At 46.3% G+C, this 20,963-nt stretch overlaps 1 protein-coding gene across 1 annotated transcript in view; it reads left to right on the forward strand.

The window, feature by feature from the left end:
• The window catches only part of CACNG4 (calcium voltage-gated channel auxiliary subunit gamma 4), a gene marked incomplete at its 5' end in the record, with an annotated part of 40,237 nt that overhangs the window by 14,546 nt on the left and 4,728 nt on the right, over positions 1-20,963 (forward strand). The window contains one exon of the mRNA XM_082067231.1: positions 16,682-16,765. Coding sequence (XP_081923357.1) covers positions 16,682-16,765 — 84 coding nt within the window. The remainder of the gene's footprint in view (positions 1-16,681; positions 16,766-20,963) is intronic.

The raw sequence follows: 20,963 nt of genomic DNA on the forward strand, positions 1-20,963 counted from the left end.
GCCTGGGCTTGGCATTCCCGCCGTGTGCCTCGGTCAGAGGCGCCAGGCAGCAGCTGAGACACAGCAAACTGCTCTCTTCCACCTTGGGAAAGGCAAGATACGGCCAGCCTTCAATTGTGCTGCTATTTGAGGCTCTTCTTTGGGTTGCAGAGGCAATTTTTTTCTCAGTGTTTGCTGCAAATATGTTTAAATTCACTCTGTTTTGGAGGCAAGTAGTCAATGCATCTGAAGTGCATACTTGACATATGTCTCTTTTCACATGCTGTCCTCCATTCGTTTCATGCAGCAGATGCTCAGTTTACCACTTTAAATGTATTCTTATTTACATGAAATTATTTTAGAAAATAGCTGTTTGGAACTAAACATTTCCAGCCCTTCTTCTGGTTGCTGGGAGCTCCTTTTTGCAGCTGTCCTGTGTGGCTGCATGCAGATGTTGACAGGTTAATTTGCATTTGAAGAGCTGGATGCAGTGAGTTAAGCAAGGGTTTTTCTTCCCTGGCTCTGAAGGCAGTCACTGAAACACTCCTTGCCAAATTTAGCCATGATGCTACACTTTTTAATTAACAAGAGCAACATCCAAGCTGACTTTGGCCCACTGTTTGCTGCCCATTTATTCCATGGTTGAATCAAGCCCCCTGACCATGTAAAAGAAAGGGGCTTTTTTTCTCAAAATTGATTGTACAACAGTGAAATGCAAGGACAGTCCTATTTCACAGCAAGGCAGTGTGTACAAGCTGGTTTATCTGATTTCCACTGTAATGTCCTATTTCAGAAACTTGCAGGTTCAAATCTTCCAGCTGAGGTTGCTGGTTTACCTGGCTGCTGCTTGCTACTGGAGTCAGGAATGGTTTAGTAAAAAGGAAATCCTACTAGCAAGAGTAAAGTGCACCTTGCACAGCTCGATCCCCATTCCTGGAGAGTACCCTTGGTTTTTTGTCATGTATGGCTTTTTTCCCCTTAAAATAATAGTTGCATAAAGGCCTTCAGCACAAACCCCCACACTTAGACTTCAGTGCCTCCCATCAATAAAGGCAGAAGTCTTGATCCACAACCATGCTGTCAGCCCCTAGGAGCTGTCGTTCCGGGTCTATCATGCGCCTGATCCACCCACATGGACTCAAAGCACAATTTAGCAGGGACCAAAAACTTCCATGCTGCAGCAGGGGGAACAGCAAACACTCCAGGAGCTGTCGCCCTGTCACCACCAAGGCCCCTACACTTTGCTTCCTCTTCGTTTTCTTTTCTTCCCTTTAGATGTTACAAAACTGTCGATGAAAGCTATGTTTTCTTTCCTTCTTCATTTCACCGTGCTTGTGTTCTTTCTCTGCCACGGCCCTGCCATGATCAGCCGTGGGCAGATGCTGGTCTCATTTCTCCCCCATAATCTGGATTTCAGCAACGCTCATGCTGGTCTAACACCCCATAGAGCTGCAGCTGAGTTTGCTGCCATGGGGACGAAGTTACTCACCTGAACTTCAGTAGTTTTGATGTCTACAGACAAGCGTTGTAATGCATGCTGATAACACATGAGGCTCAGTTTGCACTTGACTGCAACCAGTAAGAATTTTGCCATGAATGCTCCAAAACACAGACTAATTCATCACCCCAACCGTGCACGGGTGTGGTGTGAGGCGCCGCTGGCACACGGCGCTTTCTTAAAGAAAAGGGTTTCCTTCAGGTCCATCATTTGCATCACGCATTAAGCTTTTCTTGTAGATATCTTTTATGTTTTCTGTGTGATGACTTAAGGGGAGGGGACAGGAGCAGGGAATGTTGCTGTTAGACAGGCATGAATCAGGTACCCATGGCGACATGAGCTCACTCTGCATTGGCACCGACACAAGAAGATTACCTTATACAGGAATAACTGCGAACAGAGTTTTTGGCCTTCAAGATTTTCTTATCTGTAAACATTATATCTGGATAGCAACGCAATCCAACTTGTCAACAACAAGAAATAAAAGAAAAATAAAACTCATTTAAAACTCCACAGCGGCAGTGGAATAAATTCGTACATTTATCATTTCAGAGGTTCCCATCATTCCTGCAAGGTTTAAATTATTAGATTTTTTTTTCTTTTTCACATTATGTTTACTCTCCTAAGAATAGAATACGATTTACTGAAACTTGTATGGATGAAAAAGCATTTTGCTTTTGCGCTGTTGCTCGCACAGTTAACACACACAAACCTGCGCCTTCCAGCTTTCCAAAACCTCGGTTCATACCATCACATAAATTACTTCGGTATTCAGAAATTTATTTTTAAAGCCTTGAAAGAAGAAGGTTTATTACTTGAACTTTCCTTTAAGAAATACCATGCATCTCAGTGCTTGGTGCAAGGCTTTATCTGGTCCAGTTAAAGGGGCAGGTTCTTCCCAACGCTCCCATGGGTGGCTGGTCCCGCCAGCTCTAGCACTGGAGATATTTGCATGAGAAAAGATCCCTAAATTGACTAAATACAGGACGAGGACTTAAGCTTACCATAACAGCTGGAAAGAACCCAGTAAGCGGAAAATCAATATCTGCTACTGTAGATCTCTCAGGTTTCAAGCTTCCGAGGCAGAGGTCGATTTTGAAGAATAGTTTTAACGTGTACATACATGAATTATTTCTAGTGACTTGCTCAAAAATCGGAATTTGAGCCCTGTACTTACACAGGCCTGTCCATGCCTGGGAACACAAAACTTACCGCACCCACCTGAACTGAAATACCCACCTTGGGTCTGGCACTGCGGGCTGGGCACACGTGTCCCTTGTCCCTCCCCTGACACGGGTCAGCAGGGAATGGCCACAGTATGGGGTTCAAACATCTCACTGGGGTCTGAGCCAGCGCGGGAGGGCGATAGTTGGTTATGGATAGAGGCTGATGGCGAAGCGCTGTCCCCCGGGAGCATCCTGCTGCGTGAGTCAGCGGCGCAGCTGAGTCACAGCCTCCCGTGGCTGCTCCGCCATGGGAACGGCTTCCACACCGCATGCGAGATGGTGCTGGAAGCCACGAGCCAAGTCGTTGTGTTCAGGCTCCTCGTTTGCTTCACAGGCAGAAACATCTCGTTGCACACCCCGGAGAAGGAAAAGGAGCGTGCGATGTGGGAAAACCAGCTCCCAGATTCCCACTTGTGAGATCACTGTTAGAAAAAAAATCCAACAAAAAACACCTTTAAAGCACAAGGGGATGACAGTATCTGTGTTGGAGCCCCTCGGAAGTCAGTGAAGGTGCATTTGGCAGCCAAGCTCGCCTGAGGCATGTGGAGCTGCTGTGGGAAAGCATTCATATCTCATGAGGGTACAGCCCTCCTCCAGATCCTAGGAGCAGATCCGTGGATGGGTTTAGGCGTTACCATGCCTGAAAAAGTAGACTATTGCCCTGCAAACCCAAGCGCCCTGGGCAATAAATGACACTGAAGAGCAGAACCCAGGACCTTATTGGCGAGTGTGGCTGGTCTCAGCTTTGCAAACCCCCAGGGCTGGTGTTTCGGGCTGTGCTCAGCCTGGCAGGTGGACTTGACCTTGCTGAGGCCTCAGGATGGAGTCACGGCAGAGCAGGCGTGTGTCACTGCATCCCACTCAGTGCTGGTGCCTTCCCGGCAGCACTGATGGAGTTCAATGGTGCAGCAGATCCTCGCTCTGCCATAGGTATTTGCTGGCACATAGCCCATAAAGCCAGTCTCTAGAGGACGCGTGATCTATAGTCACTAGGAAAACTTTCTCAGGACCTGATGTAGGAGAGAAAGCCCTGACGCATGGGTAGCACTGTGCGCAGGAGAGCTGCTGGAGACGGCTGATATTTCGACATGACCGAGTATTTTTAGAGCCATCCTATGGTGCAGGATTTTTAACTTCCATTTCACGGCCCTTGAAGCCAGGCAAACTTTCATTAACATTTGATGCCTTGAAGTCATGCAAGGTCTGGGGGAAAAGGGAGGGGAAAGAGGGGAAAAAAAGACACCTTTTTGGAACGTATAGTTTGCAAAGTTGCTGTGAAGCTTAGAAGAAGCCTCCAATCCCTGCTCTTTGTACCAAGTGCTTTTAAAGTACCCAAAGCATTCAGAGAGTATCCCAAATCACGGCTGTGTGGGAGAGTCTTGCTTAATCAAAAGATAACATGTTAAATACCTGGAGTCTCTCTGGCCCTTGGGGAGATTCAAGCACTTTTCAGAGACGTCCCCACCTTCGACGGATTATGCCTCTCTTCATCATCCATTATTAGGCAACATGGCTAATATAGGGCTTTTTGACCCATAAATCCCCAAATTATTCAGAAGTTATCATGCTTCCGTCCTAGAGAGGTGAACCTGGGACACAGAGCAGTTAAAGTATTTGCTCCCAGTTCCCACTGCACACGCTGCCATTTCTGCCTCAGAACAAAGTAAGGATTTTCTACCCAAATTTATACACGGTGAAAACAGTGTTTCCCTGGCTACAAGGCAGACTTTCAACTGGAAAATAAATTAACAGAAACTGGTTTTTTTCCCAAAAAATACACACAGGTATACACACACAGAGTCTCTTTGCACACAACTGAGATTTTTTTCATAGGCTGAAGGATAGGAAGAAGAGATGTAATTGGCAAAAAAATGTATTGGCAGCATATCACTGAGTTGTAAAGATTGAGTAAGTACCAAAGCGTGGCCCCGTTAAGAGAAGAGGGTCTTGGAAAGCCGCCTTTGGGCTGCCTGCACCCACCTGCCAGCACCATCGCCACGTCGCTGCCCTGCGGGGGGCTCAGCGTGTGCGACCCCGAACAGCCCGTACAGGCTCCTGTGGAGGAAGAGGGGTTTGTAATACCTGGGAATGAGGAGCTGTGGGCTCTGCATCACAGCAGATGAACTGTCTGAAGGGGAGAGGAGCTGTAAATCTCCTCTGGTGCGTGGCAGCGTTCCCGGGCGGCCGCAGCCGCCGCCGGCCTCCCGAGCTGCGCATCTCTCGGGAGGTCTTGCCAAGGTGGTGACAAACTGGTCCTCTCCTGCTTTCAAAACTGGGGAGGAAATATGGTCCCTGAGAAGCTGTTATACAAGGTCAGGGAGAAAGATGAAGGACTGAAGAAGGGAGGGCTATGAAGGGGTCAGAGGCACAGCAACCTGCCCACCTGCCTTTTGTCTGGTCTTCGCAGCAAAAGGAAAACTTGGTTTTCGCCTCCTGTGAACCTTCCCAGTCACTTCCGTGCCATCCTAGGACAGAAAAAAGCAATAAGCCTCTCTAGTTACAACAGAGGATGTGCCTGATGCTGCTAAGGGCTGGAACTCTCAGGTAAATTATTTAAATCCAAGTCTGAGATCCTTGATTGGCTTGCCCAAAGCTACCACCAGCGTTATCCTTCCCTGATGCAGGTAGAAACATTTAGTAGTAAAATGCAATTCCGAAATGCTGAAAGAGGGAAGAAAATAAACTCAAAAATCTTGACAATAAAATATTTATGCATCTGTGCTTCAGTGCATTGTAATTTTGCATGATATGCTTTGCTTTTGAGGACTCACTAGGTTAAGGCACTTCTGATTCATTAAACACTTTTTGCCAAATGCTATTTCTACAAATATTGTTGGGCCATTGTGCTTAGTTGTATTTATTAGGTGGTGTAACAAGCAAGTTACATCTTCCATAAACCTGAGAGGAAACCACTTAAATGTGTTGCTCTGAATCTCAGCAGAGAAGAAAACAGACCTAATGAATAATTAAAGCTTTAAGAGGTCATGCTGCTTTTGCAGCCTCATTTTTATTTGTCACTGCTTAGTTTGCATTAGGAAATAGAAAGTTTCAGATGCAGGAGCCAAATGAAATCTCTTCTGCATGTGTTCATTTAAACAGATCTACTTGAGAGCCATCTCCATTTTTATGTATTAGGTCATTTGTTAACTGTAACTATTTAAATCAGTCCTGGGAATTATAAGTTTCAGGCTATTAATTTTCAACAGGCAGTGGCTTTGTGCACCCCCTCACCTTCTGCCAGCAGTATGAGCACTGGCCCTTCAGCAGAGCTGGGGATGCAGGCAGGGCTGGGATGCAGGCAGGGCTGGGGATGCAGGCAGGGCTGGGATGCAAGCAGAGGTGTGATGCAGGCAGGTCTTGGATGCAGGCAGAGCTGGGGATGCAGGCAGGGCTGGGGATGCAGGCAGGGCTGGGGATGCAGGCAGAGCTGGGGATGCAGGCAGGGCTGGGGATGCAGGCAGGGCTGGGGATGCAGGCAGAGCTGGGGATGCAGGCAGGGCTGGGGATGCAGGCAGGGCTGGGGATGCAGGCAGGGCTGGGGATGCAGGCAGAGCTGGGGATGCAGGCAGGGCTGGGGATGCAGGCAGAGATGCTCAGGGAGGACTGGAATGCAGGCAGGGCTGGGGATGCAGGCAGAGATGCTCAGGGAGGACTGGGATGCAGGTAGGACTGGGATGCAGGCAGGTCTTGGATGCAGGCAGGGCTGGGGATGCAGGCAGAGATGCTCAGGGAGGACCCTGGTCACCATCTGCTCCTTGTCTCCGCAGGCACCACCAATCTGCCAGGCTCCTGTTCTCCTCCTAGGCCCTCTCCTTGTCTCCAGCCACCCACCGCCCACCCTTCCCGTCTCCTCCTCCTCAGCTCTCTCTCCCTCCCAGTTTCTCCCATGCTTCCTTTCCTCCTCCCTGCCTGCCAGCACCCACCCTCCGTGACGGTACAGTGCCTTACGGCTTACACGTACTGCTGGGAATCAGGAATAACCACATCAGTAATAACTCAAATGCAAGCTAAAGTCCTTCCTATTTCCTTTATATTTTCTTCCAGTTGCAAAATATTTTTGTTCCATTTATTTTTTCACTCTGGCACCTCTTCTTTCTAACCGGCAGCTCTGTTATTTTTTCTGAAGGTTAGACATTAGCCCTGGGTATTCAAGTAGACAACACAGTCTCTTGGATGCACCGCACTAATCTCTCCTAGTGGAGTCTTTTTCACTAATACATCACGCAGATGATTTTTGAAACCTTTGCCTTGCATATCCCAAATCCAGCCATCAGCAGGGTTTGGCAGTTAGATCCCTTCCTCCTAACCTTTAGATTTCCCATTGTCATCAGTCTTGTTTCAGTCCCACATCACTGATTGTGCCTGATCAATCTCTAGAGGTTTAGTTTCTATGTATAACTCAACAAGCTGGCATAGAAATGAGGAAGACATGCTCCAAAATGAATGCAGACCCAATTCAAGGTCACTGCATTATGAAGACAGACATATTGCAAGCATTCCCTTCAATTAAAATGATTTATGGAGTGAAATTTCCCTATTCTTCAATATCCAGCTATTTTTCTAAATGCCATAATCTTATGATCAATCACCATGGATTGAAGAGACATGGAAACATTACAAGATCCCAGAAGAGTCCAAATATCCTGCATATTCCTAATCAGTTAACTAGTGAGCTCTTTTTTTTCCATTTGTGGTGCATGAATGCGCCAAAAGAAGGTTTGTAAAGAAAGAGTTCAGTTCTAGATGTCAGGTTAGAGATGTTCCCTGCTATTAGAGCAGACAATAATTCATTTCACACAGAGAAATAATTACGTGATGCCATGTAAGCTTCTGCTACATGAAGAGATCTCACAAGGAGTATCAGTAATATGAACCATTTTTCTGCTGACTAGATCTGGAGGGTTTTTTTCCATTACTGAAGCATCCTGTGCGTGTTACCCCAAACATCCCCAAGGATTACCCAGGTCCTCATTCTGGAGAGTTGTTTCCTAAATTTTAGGCCACTGTATGGCAACCACAAACCTTGCCTGTGCTTAGGGAACTTGAAAAAATAGAAGATTAAGAGGGTCTAAAAGTAGAAATTAAGAATGAGAAGGCAACAAATAGCTCGAGGCTGCACGTGTATGAAAGTTGAGGGGGCAGAAGATACAAGGGACGAAGCACCACACATTTTCCTGGTTATGTTTCATCTACTTCAAGATCATTCCCCAGACATTACCATGATTACGTCTCAAATTATAAACTCAGTAGAGGCCTTGAAGAGACACAAATGTCCATTTCCCTAAATTTTCTCCCCCAGGTAGTGACAGGCTTTATAGACATGCCGTGATCATAAGAGGTGAAACCATCAAGCCCTGGTTGATCACCATGTTAATGAGGGAGAACTGATGACTTACTGAAGTAAGGGAAACCAGATGGATAAAAACCAAACTATCCCTTAAGGGAAACTTGATTCCAATTGTGCCAACGCAGGGAAAAAGCACAGTTTGACAATGTGAAAATAAACACGATTTGTCATTTTGCAGCATATGAACGCTTCATCAGACAAAATGACTATCTGTTCTCAAAATTGCATCCGGTAAAATTTGGCATTTCAGCCCTCATAATGATTGATGGACTGGCAGCAATTTGCCTGAACGAGCAGTCTTTGTACTGGTGAATGTATGTCATGGTCAAGAATACTGGTGGGGGAAAACGTGGATTTTTGTCCAAATCAAGATCTATCTGGATCCCAGCTATCACACAGGCCAGCACAGCTTGTTTCCCTCCGCTCTCTGAGGTGCTGGAGCCATCACAGCCACTGTGTAGTTACAGTTGTGAATAACAAGGTAGTCTCCAACACGCCAAAAGCATTGCTGGTTACTAAAGCACCTATTGAAATCAAGGCATTTTGGACTGGAACGTAAGTAAGAGGCTGGAAACTCATTGGAGATTGACTCTGAGTGTGAAGCTGTGGTGGGTGAAGGTGCTCACCTAAGCAGCCAACACCAACTCCTCAAGCATCAGGCAAATTACAGCTAAGATAGAAAAGCCAATTACAAAACTGTAATGGAAGTTTCCATCCAAGCTCCAAATTAATTTTTAAAACTATTATATCAGCCACCCAGAAACAGGTTTTGCAAAGTGGTAGCAGAGCAGAGTATGGAAATGTGTGGTGAGACAAACTTCTGGGCTGCTGGGATAAAGGACTGGAGCATGAGATGCAGGACGAGACGAGGTGTGAAGACAGAACACAGCAAGCGTGGGCCGTGGTGGTAGATAGAAAAGCAGACACAGAAAAGTGAGTTAACAACCCCATGACAACCAGAAATGTTGACAGACTCTTGGGACTGAGCCAGGCATGGGAATGCTCGTCGTGGCAGGGCTAACATAGCTCTGACTTGAAAAAGTTCCTCAAGCAGCATCGCCAGCATTGCCCCCAAAAATTAATATCCCGCCCAGGTTGAGGAATTGCCCCTATTTCCCTCTGCAGGTGATTTACAAAACGCAAATGGAACATCAGGGCTGGAAGTATGTCAGTGTTTCTTCCTAGAAAATAGTCATTCCCTCAACAAGGGCCATAAAAAGGAGGGAAAAAAAAAGACTAAAATAAGCCACTGAAGCCACCGCAAAATTTCCCCCACTTTTCCATCCAAGCAGAAGCACAAGAAAACATGGTTAATAAGGAGCAAATTGCAAATGGTAGCAGGAAAACCATCAGCAGTGCACGGAGGGGCTGCTGGGGATGCCTGAGAAGCGGTGATGGAATAACGCAGCACGGGATTGTATCTGCTGCTTGGCTGAGGAAACGCAAACATTGCTGAATGACCTCAGTCGCGACTTCTGTGGCCAAGACACTGGTTTATGAGAGGAACACTCAAAGAAAATGGAAATTGAGTAGCTCAAAACAACATGTAACATACAATCAACTCTTACCTACTTTGCTGCTGTCCTACATTTCCCTGATGCTATTGGTATTCACTGTGGTAGCGCAAGGACGCTGAGTACTTTTGGCAGCAGTTTTGTAATGACTGAAGAGGATTCAAAGGACAGCAGCCAGACACTGTGATGGGTTTTATTAGCTCCCAGATGTGCAGGTGAGGTGAATCTTTGGGAAATGAGTTTCGCTGCCATGGATTTTCTAACATCACTCAAGGTCTAAAATAAAATCTTATAATGGAACAAAAGGCTGTCATGGAATTTTAAAGTCATCTTGGCAAAGCATCTTTTCTGCATCTGTTCATTTCTTAGACAGAAATACCAATGCACAACATCATTGGTGATATTTGCCCAGCTGAAAACAGAAGGTCGGCTGCTGAGGCTGTATAGACCCACGTGAATTGAAATGACTGAGCCTCTATAGGCATTTCCCTGGATGTCTTGTGGTGTAGGTGATCCAGAATCTGGAGATGCTTTACCAGGCTGTACACAATCACATTCAGGTGTTATGTCCTGGGTTTCAGTAGACCAAAAAAATATTGGGCAAGGGGTAAAATTGTTCATACCAGAACTAGAAGTAACTACACAGCAGCAGACATCTTTACCACCTAAGCAAGATACATGGTCACCTTCTTTGGGCAGTGGTGAGCATCCATGTCTGGAGGAGATCAGCTAAGGCACCACATCTGGGCCTCCAGAAACTCAAGAGCGTTAGAAGAGAAAAGGCTGGGTCATGACATGAAGGTTGAACTGCCCAAGCAGAGACCTTGCTGGTCGCTATTAATGGCTGTGAAATTGGCCCTCAGGTCAGGGAAGGTGGCTCTTCTGAAAGGTGGAGCGTGAGCTCCGCTACAGTTTGAGATCACTGCAGAAAAAAGCAATGCAAGGGATAGAACAACTCACCCATCGTTCTGTGGGGATGTGGTAAAAGGAGAAGCCGTGAGCTGCCTCTGCTTCCAACAGAGAGGGCTTTAGATGGGCTTGGTAGAGGAGCACCAAGGAGAGGCTGCAGATGGCAAAAGGCAACCAGATCACACGCTGCCACAGGGCAGACAAGTCTGTGAAAGCAGATTATCATATCTTAGAGTCAGTACGTGAAAGTGGTGTTATAAGGCAGTCTCTTCTCTCGTAGAAAGTGTGTGCTAAATACAGGAGAAGCGTTAGCTCCTGTGTGAAGGTAAGAGAAGAAGCAGAGTGAGGTTAATGGTGGGACTGAGCATGTCAAATGACGAGATAAACTGAGACATGTTCCTAGAGAAAATGTGCTTTTGCCAGACTAGAGGGGAATGGCCAGCACTGAGAATAAAGACCGGGCTGCCAATGCCAGCTTTTCGCAAGCACGTGGACAGAAGCAGCTGTGAGCTGCTGGGTGTGTGTTTCCTCCAGCGCCGGGGCGGTCCGAGCGCTCACGAGGTGTTAAACACACCGGGAAGGTGTTTTGGGTTTGAAAATGTTAAAGAGGAGCGAGATGGAGCAGGCAGCAAAAGCGACCAGTAGTTATTCACGTGGCACCGAGGGGAGGGATGGGGAGCGCTGAGCAGCAGAGGGTCTGTAGGCAGCAGAGGGGGAGGGTGGGAAAAAGGGGAAATTCATGTCACAGCAGAAGATGAGAAAATAAGAGACTCGAGGAGGAGTTTTGCTTTGCCCATCAGACAATTGAAAATAGATCAAAAGAAGAACCCAAAGGGTTTGCTGGAGCTGACAGCTCCTAAGGAAGAAAGTGGGGCAAATTTCATACATTTCAACATTTTACTTCCTGGGCAAAAAGAAAGTGATTTCTAGAGTAGGAGCAAACTAAGGGAGAAGACCAGATTCTGATATTGCTGTTACGGGGTGAGACAGATTTGAGTCCACTGCACTGAAATCAGAATCTGGCCCTTAATTCTGCTCCTTGAAAGCAGGTGGTTCAGCTCCCCGCATTGAGAAACCATTGCATTCTGAGCTATAGGACAAAAGACAGAGAAAGAAGGAAAATACCTTTACGGGGAAAAATAAATTATTATTTCACCATCACAACACTTGCAGAGAAAAATGGTTAAGATTCAGGATAAATTCATTTTAAAGACTCAGTTGAGCTGGATTTGCTGTAGCCTGACCACAACAGGCACGGAGAGCCAGTGATGCTCAGCTCATGGTACCGCGCTAGCCCACCGTTGTGGGAACGGACTTCTAGTCTTTTTAGGTCCTAAACATTTTCTGAAAACAAGACCTACCCTGGCAAAAGTATGCCAATAAACCCATGTATTTCATCAAATTCACCATCAGGATGAAACAAAAATATGAACTGTCAGATGGACAAATGTTTCCTGAGCTGGCAGGACTCAGGTGGTGTCAGACAGCATCTGTCTCAAAAGCAAACTACGCTTTGAAGTTTCCAGCTTCACGAGGCTCTTGCAACTTTTCTCAAAGGCAGACACCCAATAAATGTGTATTTAACCTCCTGAGGCTACTTCCTCTGCTGGCTCCATTCTCCGTGGTGATGGAGGCAGCGCTACAGCAGCAACGTGGGGTAGGAAATTCACATGGGGTGTGTTCTGCACACAACCTGCATCAATACTTCATGATTTCTTTCATAATGACAGCATTAAATGTCCTCTGGCAGGGGCTCACAGGATCTGCTCTTGTTCAAGTAGCTTGAGAAGAGCCCTGTGAAATTCTCAGCAAGCAGCAGGAGACAAATAATCGAACTTGGGACAATTTAACACGGAAAGTGGCGAGTCACAGAAAAATATCTAATGCTGTTCCCTGTGGCCTGAGTTGAGAGCTCAGGACCATGAAGTGCCTGTTTGAGCATCAGCATCATGAAGCAGGTTTTGAAAGTAAAAAAAGGAGCACCACCCATTCCTCTTTTCAAGGGTTGTTTTATGTCCAGAGGAATGCAGAGAAAAGAAAGTTAACTCGGCAGCTGCATTCGCTGTTGTGTGCCAATCCAGTGAGACAGGGGAGTTGTACTGGTGGAAAATCAAATAAATGAACACAGCGCACAGATAGACTCCACACTATACATTTTGTGGAGAGGAACATTTCTGGCATGTCTGTTCTCTTTTGCTCGCTGTTGCTCAAATCACACTGCAGAGGATTACAGAACTTGTCAGCAGAGAAATCTTCCTAAGGAAAAAAAACATATATAACTGTTTCTCTTCTCCCCTGGCGGAGTCCAGCGCTGACACACTCTCACTCACTATAAATAGAGGTTCTCCAGTGTTGTCCAAGGGAAGCACCAAGATGTGTTGTGAAGGAAACCCAGTCCCACCCTGCTGGGATGGACACTGTGTTCGGGCAACTGCTGGTACAACAGCCCCAATCCACCCGTCACGTTTTTCTTGTTGTCTGTGATGTTATCTGTCAGTCAGCCTTCTCTGCGCTGATATATTCGGAAAACTTGTCATTTAAACATTCAGCTATTCGAGTGTTGCAGTAAATCAGGCTAACAGTTGGCTTTGGAACTGAAGCACAGCATTTAATCACAGAATAGATGCAACAAGCAGAACCACCAGGCCAAATTTCCCATGGCTCCTTACTAATTGCCTTATTTTTAATATGCAGTCAGCTCCTTGCAGCTTGTATTCCCTGTATCTGCAAGCACTTGTTGTCAAATGATCTTGAAAATAATTTCCTTCCACGGCTTCAAGCCATCCCAGAAGACCCACATTTGCCAGCAAGCAAGCAGCTGGTAAGTGGGATTTTAGGCTGGACAATTCTGGGGTGTATCTACCTGCCTGCAAGTAATTGCTGCAGCTGCGTGACCACGTTTGCAGCTGACATTCATAGCGCTTATTCCATCAATATTACCCACCTCAAGAGAAAACCCTGCTTAACTCTATTAATAGTGTGCACGTGTGTGCAGTAAGTATCCGGAGCTGCTCAAGACCTGCAAGAATGCGGCGTATTGGCAGGGAGACTTGGATCCGAGGAGGTTGCAAAGGTCTGGCAACCCACGAGAAAACAAGAAGGTTTCTCAACCAAGTCCCAAACCCGATGTTTTGCTGCATAGTCTCACCAACAAGGGTGGGCAAGAGGGCTGGAGGATGAAATAGTTAATCAAGCGATAGCTCTGCAGAAGCTGTTGATGGAGGAGGCAGCAGCTCGGCCCATCTATCCTCATGTGTCTCCCACTGCTATCAGATATCGCCTCCCATAAGCTCGTGCTCAGAGCACGGAGACGAAAATTGCTATTGACAGAAGTACCCTGCAGACAAGGTCCTCTGCTGCCAGGCTGCCAGCGTCTTGCATGGTGGAAACCTATTTTAAATGGCAATGGAACACTAATATTATGGAGAGATCTTGTTGTGTTTAGTTTTCAGGATTAGAAGTGGGGAGAAAACAAAAGTACAGCCTGCCTTGATGAATATTGTCAGACATTCAAGCGATGTGTCTTCCAGTGACGATTCGTGCAAACACTTCCAGGGCAGCAGGGAATGTTGTCGTGGATAAACACTAACCATGGGAAATGGGTGTTCCAAAGACATGGCTGATGATATGGCCAGCAACAACGTGATCATGCAATGCATGGCCACACAGTTAATAAGCATTTGCATCCTACAGCATTCACTGTCTCAGTCATCAAAAAATGAAACCCCAGTGAGCAATTCTGCAGTGGAACAGGCAGGAGTATTAAAGGATTATTTGAGAAAGAGCAAGGAGAAGGTAGTACGTCATCAGAATTTGGCATCACTGCTTTGATTTACTGTCGAAAACTCTGTGTACTTTGAGATCCCAAACCCCAAAACAAAGCTTAATCTTCACTTAGGCACTACGGCTCCCTCCCTTATCACATTATCTGAGTACATCGCACTCTAATTATAGTTATCTGAACAACACTTAGTGAGATTGGCAAGTACTAACCTTGCCAGAGAAGCCCTTGAACGCAGAGCAAAACCAAGTCAGAAGCACTTTTTAGTTTTTAAATGCCAGCTAAGTACGCTGCAACCAGTTGAAAAAACATTCTTACACCATCAGCAACACTTCAGAAAATTTACCTGTTCATTATCATTAACCCAGAGCCTGAAGTCCTCGCCCAAAATTCAGAACAAACTTATTATTATCAGGAAAAAATGCATTATATTATTTGTATTTCTAAAAGCGTAATTTAACACATATCAGTAATCATTCAAAGAAAGGAGTAATACTTACAGCATCTCAGTGGGATATTATATCTTACTCTCAAGAGGAATCCAGAAGTGCTTCTCAATATTTTAGTATCTGTTAGGCAGTGATTGCAGTTTATTTATCTCTCTCTAGTGGGTACGGAAGTAAAAGTTAAATATTCCATCTTCTTCTCCAAAGTATATAAGTGACTGTATACTCAAGCAAATTAAAAACAATACTCTCTTCCACATCACACCCTGGTGTGGAACACAGCCCAGGGGTGCCATACCAAGTGCGGACCAGGGGCCACGTTTGTCTACGCATTTCTTCAAGGCATTTTTGTATTGAAGTATTATTTAGAGTTTTTCTTCATGAATAGGAGAGGATAAAAATCATACTCCAGATGTGTTCCGTCTTAATTGCCACACCATAATGAAGAGACTCAAAGAAATGACCATCGAGTCTCAGAGGCCCTGTTGTGCTGGGAGTGATTTAGTTTCATTGCGTGAACGGCCATAAAGATAAGCACTGGGATCTTTACAGTCTGAATTTTGTATTGTCTTGCTGAAGAGCCATCGGGAGCAACAAACCGGCTGACAGCAAACGGGGTCGCACGGGCAAACCGGCAGAGCAGGAGCCGCCCCAGCTGGAGTGCTCCCGTCCATCTGGCACACAGGACAGGTGTGTCGCTTCCAGATGTGACGTGAGCCGCTTCTTGTTCACAGCCTTTGAAGTGCTGTGCGGAGAAAGCCTGAGCTGTTACCGCAATTAGAGTGGAAACATCATTTACTGGAAGAATTAAATGCACTGTAGTAGCAAACCTGCAGTTGACACTCTCAGGGTGCAATGGAAATCCTCCGGATTAGTAATTCTTTTGAGATCTTTGTAATCATTGGTAATAGGTAGTGAAATAAATCCACATTTATATCCTACAGACTGCAGCTGTGCTTCTGTTGAAGTAGCATTAACTGATAGTTTTTAAATGCTTCTGCCAGCTCTAGCCGTAAGCACCGAAACTCCCGAGCTGGGGATAACTCATCCTGGGTGATGTATGTTCCTGGGCAGGAAGGTGGTGATTGATGAGTAATGAAGGCAGCACACAGGATCGCAGGCAGTTCTCTGGGGACAGGTCCCCACACGGCTCGCAGCCGTCCCGGCCACCCCGCTGCAGCAAAGGCTGGATGTGGGTGTGGATAACCAGCGTAGAAAACAATACAAAATACCAATGTAAAGCTTCACCCAAACGGGCAAAGTGCTGAAACTCACCTTGTTCAGTCGAGCGACGGGTTTATCTGGCCAACTCGGGTATCAGGAGCGCACGCTCGCGCCTTGAATTACTGCACAGGCTCCCAGTTAACTAAACAAATAGGCCATTAAAAGCTGAGCCAACCTTGAGGTGGGACATATGGGTTTAAATTGCAGCAGGAAGAGATTTATGGATTTGTTTTCCAAGCCTAGAGTAATTGAAGAGGTTTCGGACAGTTCAACATTTACCATCTCTGATAAGGGAAACCAGCACTTCACTGGGAATGGGGACGGGGGGTGGTGGGCACTGGATGGGCACCCAGCTTTGCTGTGGAGCCCCCGCCATGGAGAGGGACCCGGAGCAACAGTCACTTGAGGAATAAAAAGCAGCTTTTCAAACTCGGTATGCTTGTAGGATAAGCACAGCGCTGATAAGTAAAGCACAGAGATTAAAAGACTCAAGAGAACGATATTAGTGACAGACTGAAGAAAAAGAGTTTGGGAATCATGGCTCTTCCTTCCTTCAGCTACACTCCAGCCAATCTGCCCAGGATTTGTGACCTTAGAGATGGTTTCTTGATGGCAGTAAAAAAATCAGTGACCGACCTGCAGGAGAATAATTTACTTACAGAACCTGGGAGGGAAAAGGAAATAAAGCAGAGTTTACAGAAGCACGTTTACCTCATTCTGTTGCTTATGTGTTACATTTACTTTATTTTTCATTTAGGAATCTACAAAGGACATTGCTTCCGAATCAACCACTTCCCTGAAGACAATGACTATGACCATGACAGCTCAGAATACCTTCTCCGTAAGTTGAAAAGTGATACCTATAATAATGCAGAGAATTAATAGACATAGCCAGAGAGACTTTCATAGAATCATGGAGTTATAGAACGGTTTGGATTGGACGGACCTTAAAGTTAGTTCCAACTCCCCTGCTGTGGACAGGGACACCTTCCAATAGACCAGGTTGCTCAAAGCCCCGTCCAACCTGACCTTGAATCCTCCCATGAACGGGCCATCCACAGCTTCTCTGGGCAGCCTGTGCCAGGGGCTCATGGGGAAGAAACCATAGAAAGAAACTGAAGAAACCATCTTCACTCGTAGTGGAGAACCTCATAGTAAGAAACCATTCCTGGGTTTCTCTTCTTTAAAGTCCAGACCAAGTGTTATTCATTGCAAGAGACTGGTCCAACCTGGGTGGCAGAGAGCAGTGGTGACATATGTCCAGTTCACACTGCAGCTGGCACAGCCGGGACCCTTGGGGACCCCCATTTCAAGGGTTTCCTTCAGCCAGGAGAACGCTCACAGTTGTGGTGCCCGTTCTCTACACATCATATGGAGAATTTTCAAATTAAAACTACAGCTATCCTTCCCAGATTGGCAAGGCTATTTTACACAAGTATTTATCTGATTAGTGTATCAAAGAAGGTTTGAGGAGGGGGTTCCAGCCCATTAGGAAGCTTTTCCGAATGCTTAAACCCGACCCTTATGCAAGCCTCATCCTTTGCAGCTGCTGAGCCACCTCCCCCTGCAGTGAAATTACTGCATTGTGAGAAGGAAGCTGAAATTTCTGCAGCTAACAGCAAAATCTCAGCATGAACATGGGCTGTGGCTTCCCCGCATGGACAGCCAGCCATTGCTGCTCTGTGCTCGCCTGTAATCCCCCAATAAAGTCATTTCATCCACCAACCTGGTGCTTGAAACGATGACAATGGTTTCATCTCCTCCAGTCGACCATTCACTCAGATGATGGGAAATCTTGAGTGTGAAACTTCACCAATCCTGCAAAGTTTGAGGTAGATTTCCCCCTTCCCACAGGATGGGGAACATTGCCAACTTGTTCCTTTGACCGAAATATCTGACCCTAAGCTGAGAGAAGTGCCCTTTGCCAGAGAAAGGTCACAAGGTGCTGGGAAAGCCCCACAAAGCAGCGAGCGATGCTGCTGGCTGGTGCACCCGCAAGGTGGAACACTCCTCACTTACACCGCTATTAATTACCTGAAATGCCACTTAGAAAACCACCCTCCTCACTTTTGGGAAACAACTTCTGGTTGATAAGACAAGAAGAAACAATTAAAAAAATCTCTGAAAAAATACGCTTTACCAGAAAACCCAGATTGTTTTTTTATTTTTTTCATCTTTACTCTTGTCAATTTGGATCAGTCATAGCGCTTGGGTGACATGATTTCAGCGCTCAGGCGAAGGCAGACTAGCACAGTGTGAGCACAGCTGCATTTATCTTTCATACAAAGCCTTGGAACTAATGTTAAATTGATGCCAAGTCAGCTTTAGGAAAGAAACATCATTAGTAAAAGGACTGTAAAGGAAAGAGGAATTAAGTAGCATCTTGATAAAAGAGCATTATGCCATTTAATGTGAAGAAAGGTAGAAGTGCGAAAAACAGCCTGCAGCTCCGCAGTAAGACACGAGATTGGTAAATTGTTTGTACCTGTGACGGGTGTTCCAAAAAGCTGTTTTCCAAAGTGACTAAGTACAGACCTTAAAAACAAGTTGGTTCAGCCCTTTATGTCTTCTGCAAAATCAGGCTTCAGCTGCTCCCCCGGGAGCAGAGCTCGTCCTCGCGTAGTCTGCACAGATCACAGGGCTCCTCCGCTTTACCTTCTGTAAGGAAAACCGCAGCTCCACTTAAAATGTGGATGGTTGATTTAGAGATTACTGAAAGGTTGTGTGTCTAAATGCAGAAGAGATGAGCTCATACGTACATGTAATAGAAATTGAATAATTGTCTAACTAGACACAGACAAGAGGATATTTGCATCCCGTTTCAAAGACGACGTGAGACCTTCCGTCCCGGTTTTGCCCTTTGTGCAGCACCTTTACAATATGTTGTCTACGTATCGTTCACTGTGCTTTTCAGCCAGTTCTTGGCACAAGTCTCCTGGAGGGCCATGCTGAGAGCAACCCTTATTGTTTGTGTCTTGCTTAGACTAAAGCACCAACGCTGTGGGCATCTTGTGCTCCTGAACGAGCAGCATGAGGGGTCTCAGCCTGCCCCACAGTGACCAACCTAACACAGACTAGGGGAATTGATCCCTGGTTCCAAACCCTATAGAAATCAGTGAAAAAAATGACTGATTTTAGAGGAGTTTAGTCCGGGCTGTGGGTAGGAGCAGGAGTCTGGATTTTTGCCCTTTGGCTTTCAGGCGGCTCCGTGCCAAACCAGGTGATCAGCTGCCACAGTGACAACCGACATGCGCAAAGGTGCTCAGACAAGACCCCTCCTATTGAACCTTCCCTGTGACAACACACGGCAGCCTATGTGCCTGAAAAATTCCCCGTCCCATGCCTGTGCAGAGCCCCAGCAAGCAGAGAAAGCCCGTGCACCTCCCAACCCCACGCGTGTGCTCCGGCTTCCCTCCCCTCCCGCATTCCTGCATCGCCCAGAAACCAGAAAAGGGCATTTCAGAAAACATCAGGGCTCTCCTGCAGCACTGAAGTGCAGCCATGAGGGAGACTGAAGACCCCATTTCAGTGGCACGTCTGCACTTCCATGGATTTTGGCCCCCCGTGCTGTAGCATCCTCGTTTTGCAGCCGGTCGCTTGGCTCCTGCCCATGGAGCAGAAGAGCTGGGGCTCGCAGCCCGTGGGGAGGAGCAGCCGCGGCGCCGCACCGAGGGAGGTGTCACAGCGCATCGCGGCGCAGAGCAGCCGATGCGAACAGACAGCACGGTAAACAAGGGAAAAAAATGAGAAAGAGCGGGGGAGAAAGCAAAAAAACAGATTGCCTTAATGTTTTTTGATGTGCTGTCGTTTTATTACCAGTATTGGGAGACATACGTAAATTCCACATGGTACCTATGAGCTTCCTTTTAGATTTCAGAGTTAAAAGTACACATTGCAGGAAAAAATGTACTGTAGGGTTTTACAGGAAGAGAATGCTGTGTGTTTTGCCTCTCTTCACATTAATTACCTCATAGAGAAAAATTATCTCTGGAGATTAGTGTCACAAGTAGAACAACCCACCCGCTTATATTTGTCATGTCTGGCAAGTTCCTTCTGATGATATCACTGAAGCATTTTAGGAAAGCTGTATAATTTAATTGAAATCATTATAAACAACATGAGTATAAAATATAGAAATCAACAACAAGATAAGGTAGGCCCCAGCACATTTTAAGCCTCTTCTGCTTTTTGTCAGGACACTAACAAACAGACAGTGATTTGGGATGCCCTCATGTCCAGCAGCACAAACAGAGCCTGACATTGAATATACTCTAATAATCTACTCTAAAAACTGACCCAAAAGTCAAAGCCCTGTTATCTCATATTGCACAAGCGAGAATACACCCAGGACAACAGAGCGGGCTCTCAACGCTCAACAGGCTTTGATTAGAGACCTTACAACCTCGTTACTCAGATTTGCCAATTATTGCAAGACACCATCAGAATATTAACGCATCCGACTGAATTGAATTTAGATCCAGTTAGAAAATGCCCCATCTGTAAAGGACACGTGTAGCGACGTTGCCAGTGCTGGTAGAACACAGACTTTTCTTGCTGTTACAGATTAATATAGGGAATAAGCTTCCTGGGCAGGGACTGTCTTTTCTGTTTTATGTTTGCACCATCCTAATGAGGGCTGGGCCCGTCGCTGGGGCTCCCGGGGGCTTTGCAGCGCACACAAAAGCGATGCTGTTATTAAATGCCCAGTCCTGTCCCTCTTGCAGTCAGCGGGAGTTTTGCCACTAGTTACCAGGGGAATCGTTAGGAAGCGATTCACTAAATTGGGAACGCCACGGCCATCAAAAGTAAAATGAGAAAGCACCAGCTGTAACATCGGGCCGTTTCTCCTCGGGAAAGCGGCGCCGCTCGCTGTGCGTGTCAGCCAGGAAGATGGTACCCGGGAGAGACCTCATCGCTAACGGCACCGCATCAGCACATTGGGCCAGATGGTGGTTTTCTCCCCTCCAAGCACTCAGCCCGGGGGGTGCCCGTGTCCCCCCAGTCTGCTGTGGGATTTGCACCCCTCTGTGACAGCAGCC

This window comes from Streptopelia decaocto (genome assembly GCF_964273445.1).
Source record: "Streptopelia decaocto genome assembly, chromosome: 16".
Taxonomy (NCBI): domain Eukaryota; kingdom Metazoa; phylum Chordata; class Aves; order Columbiformes; family Columbidae; genus Streptopelia; species Streptopelia decaocto.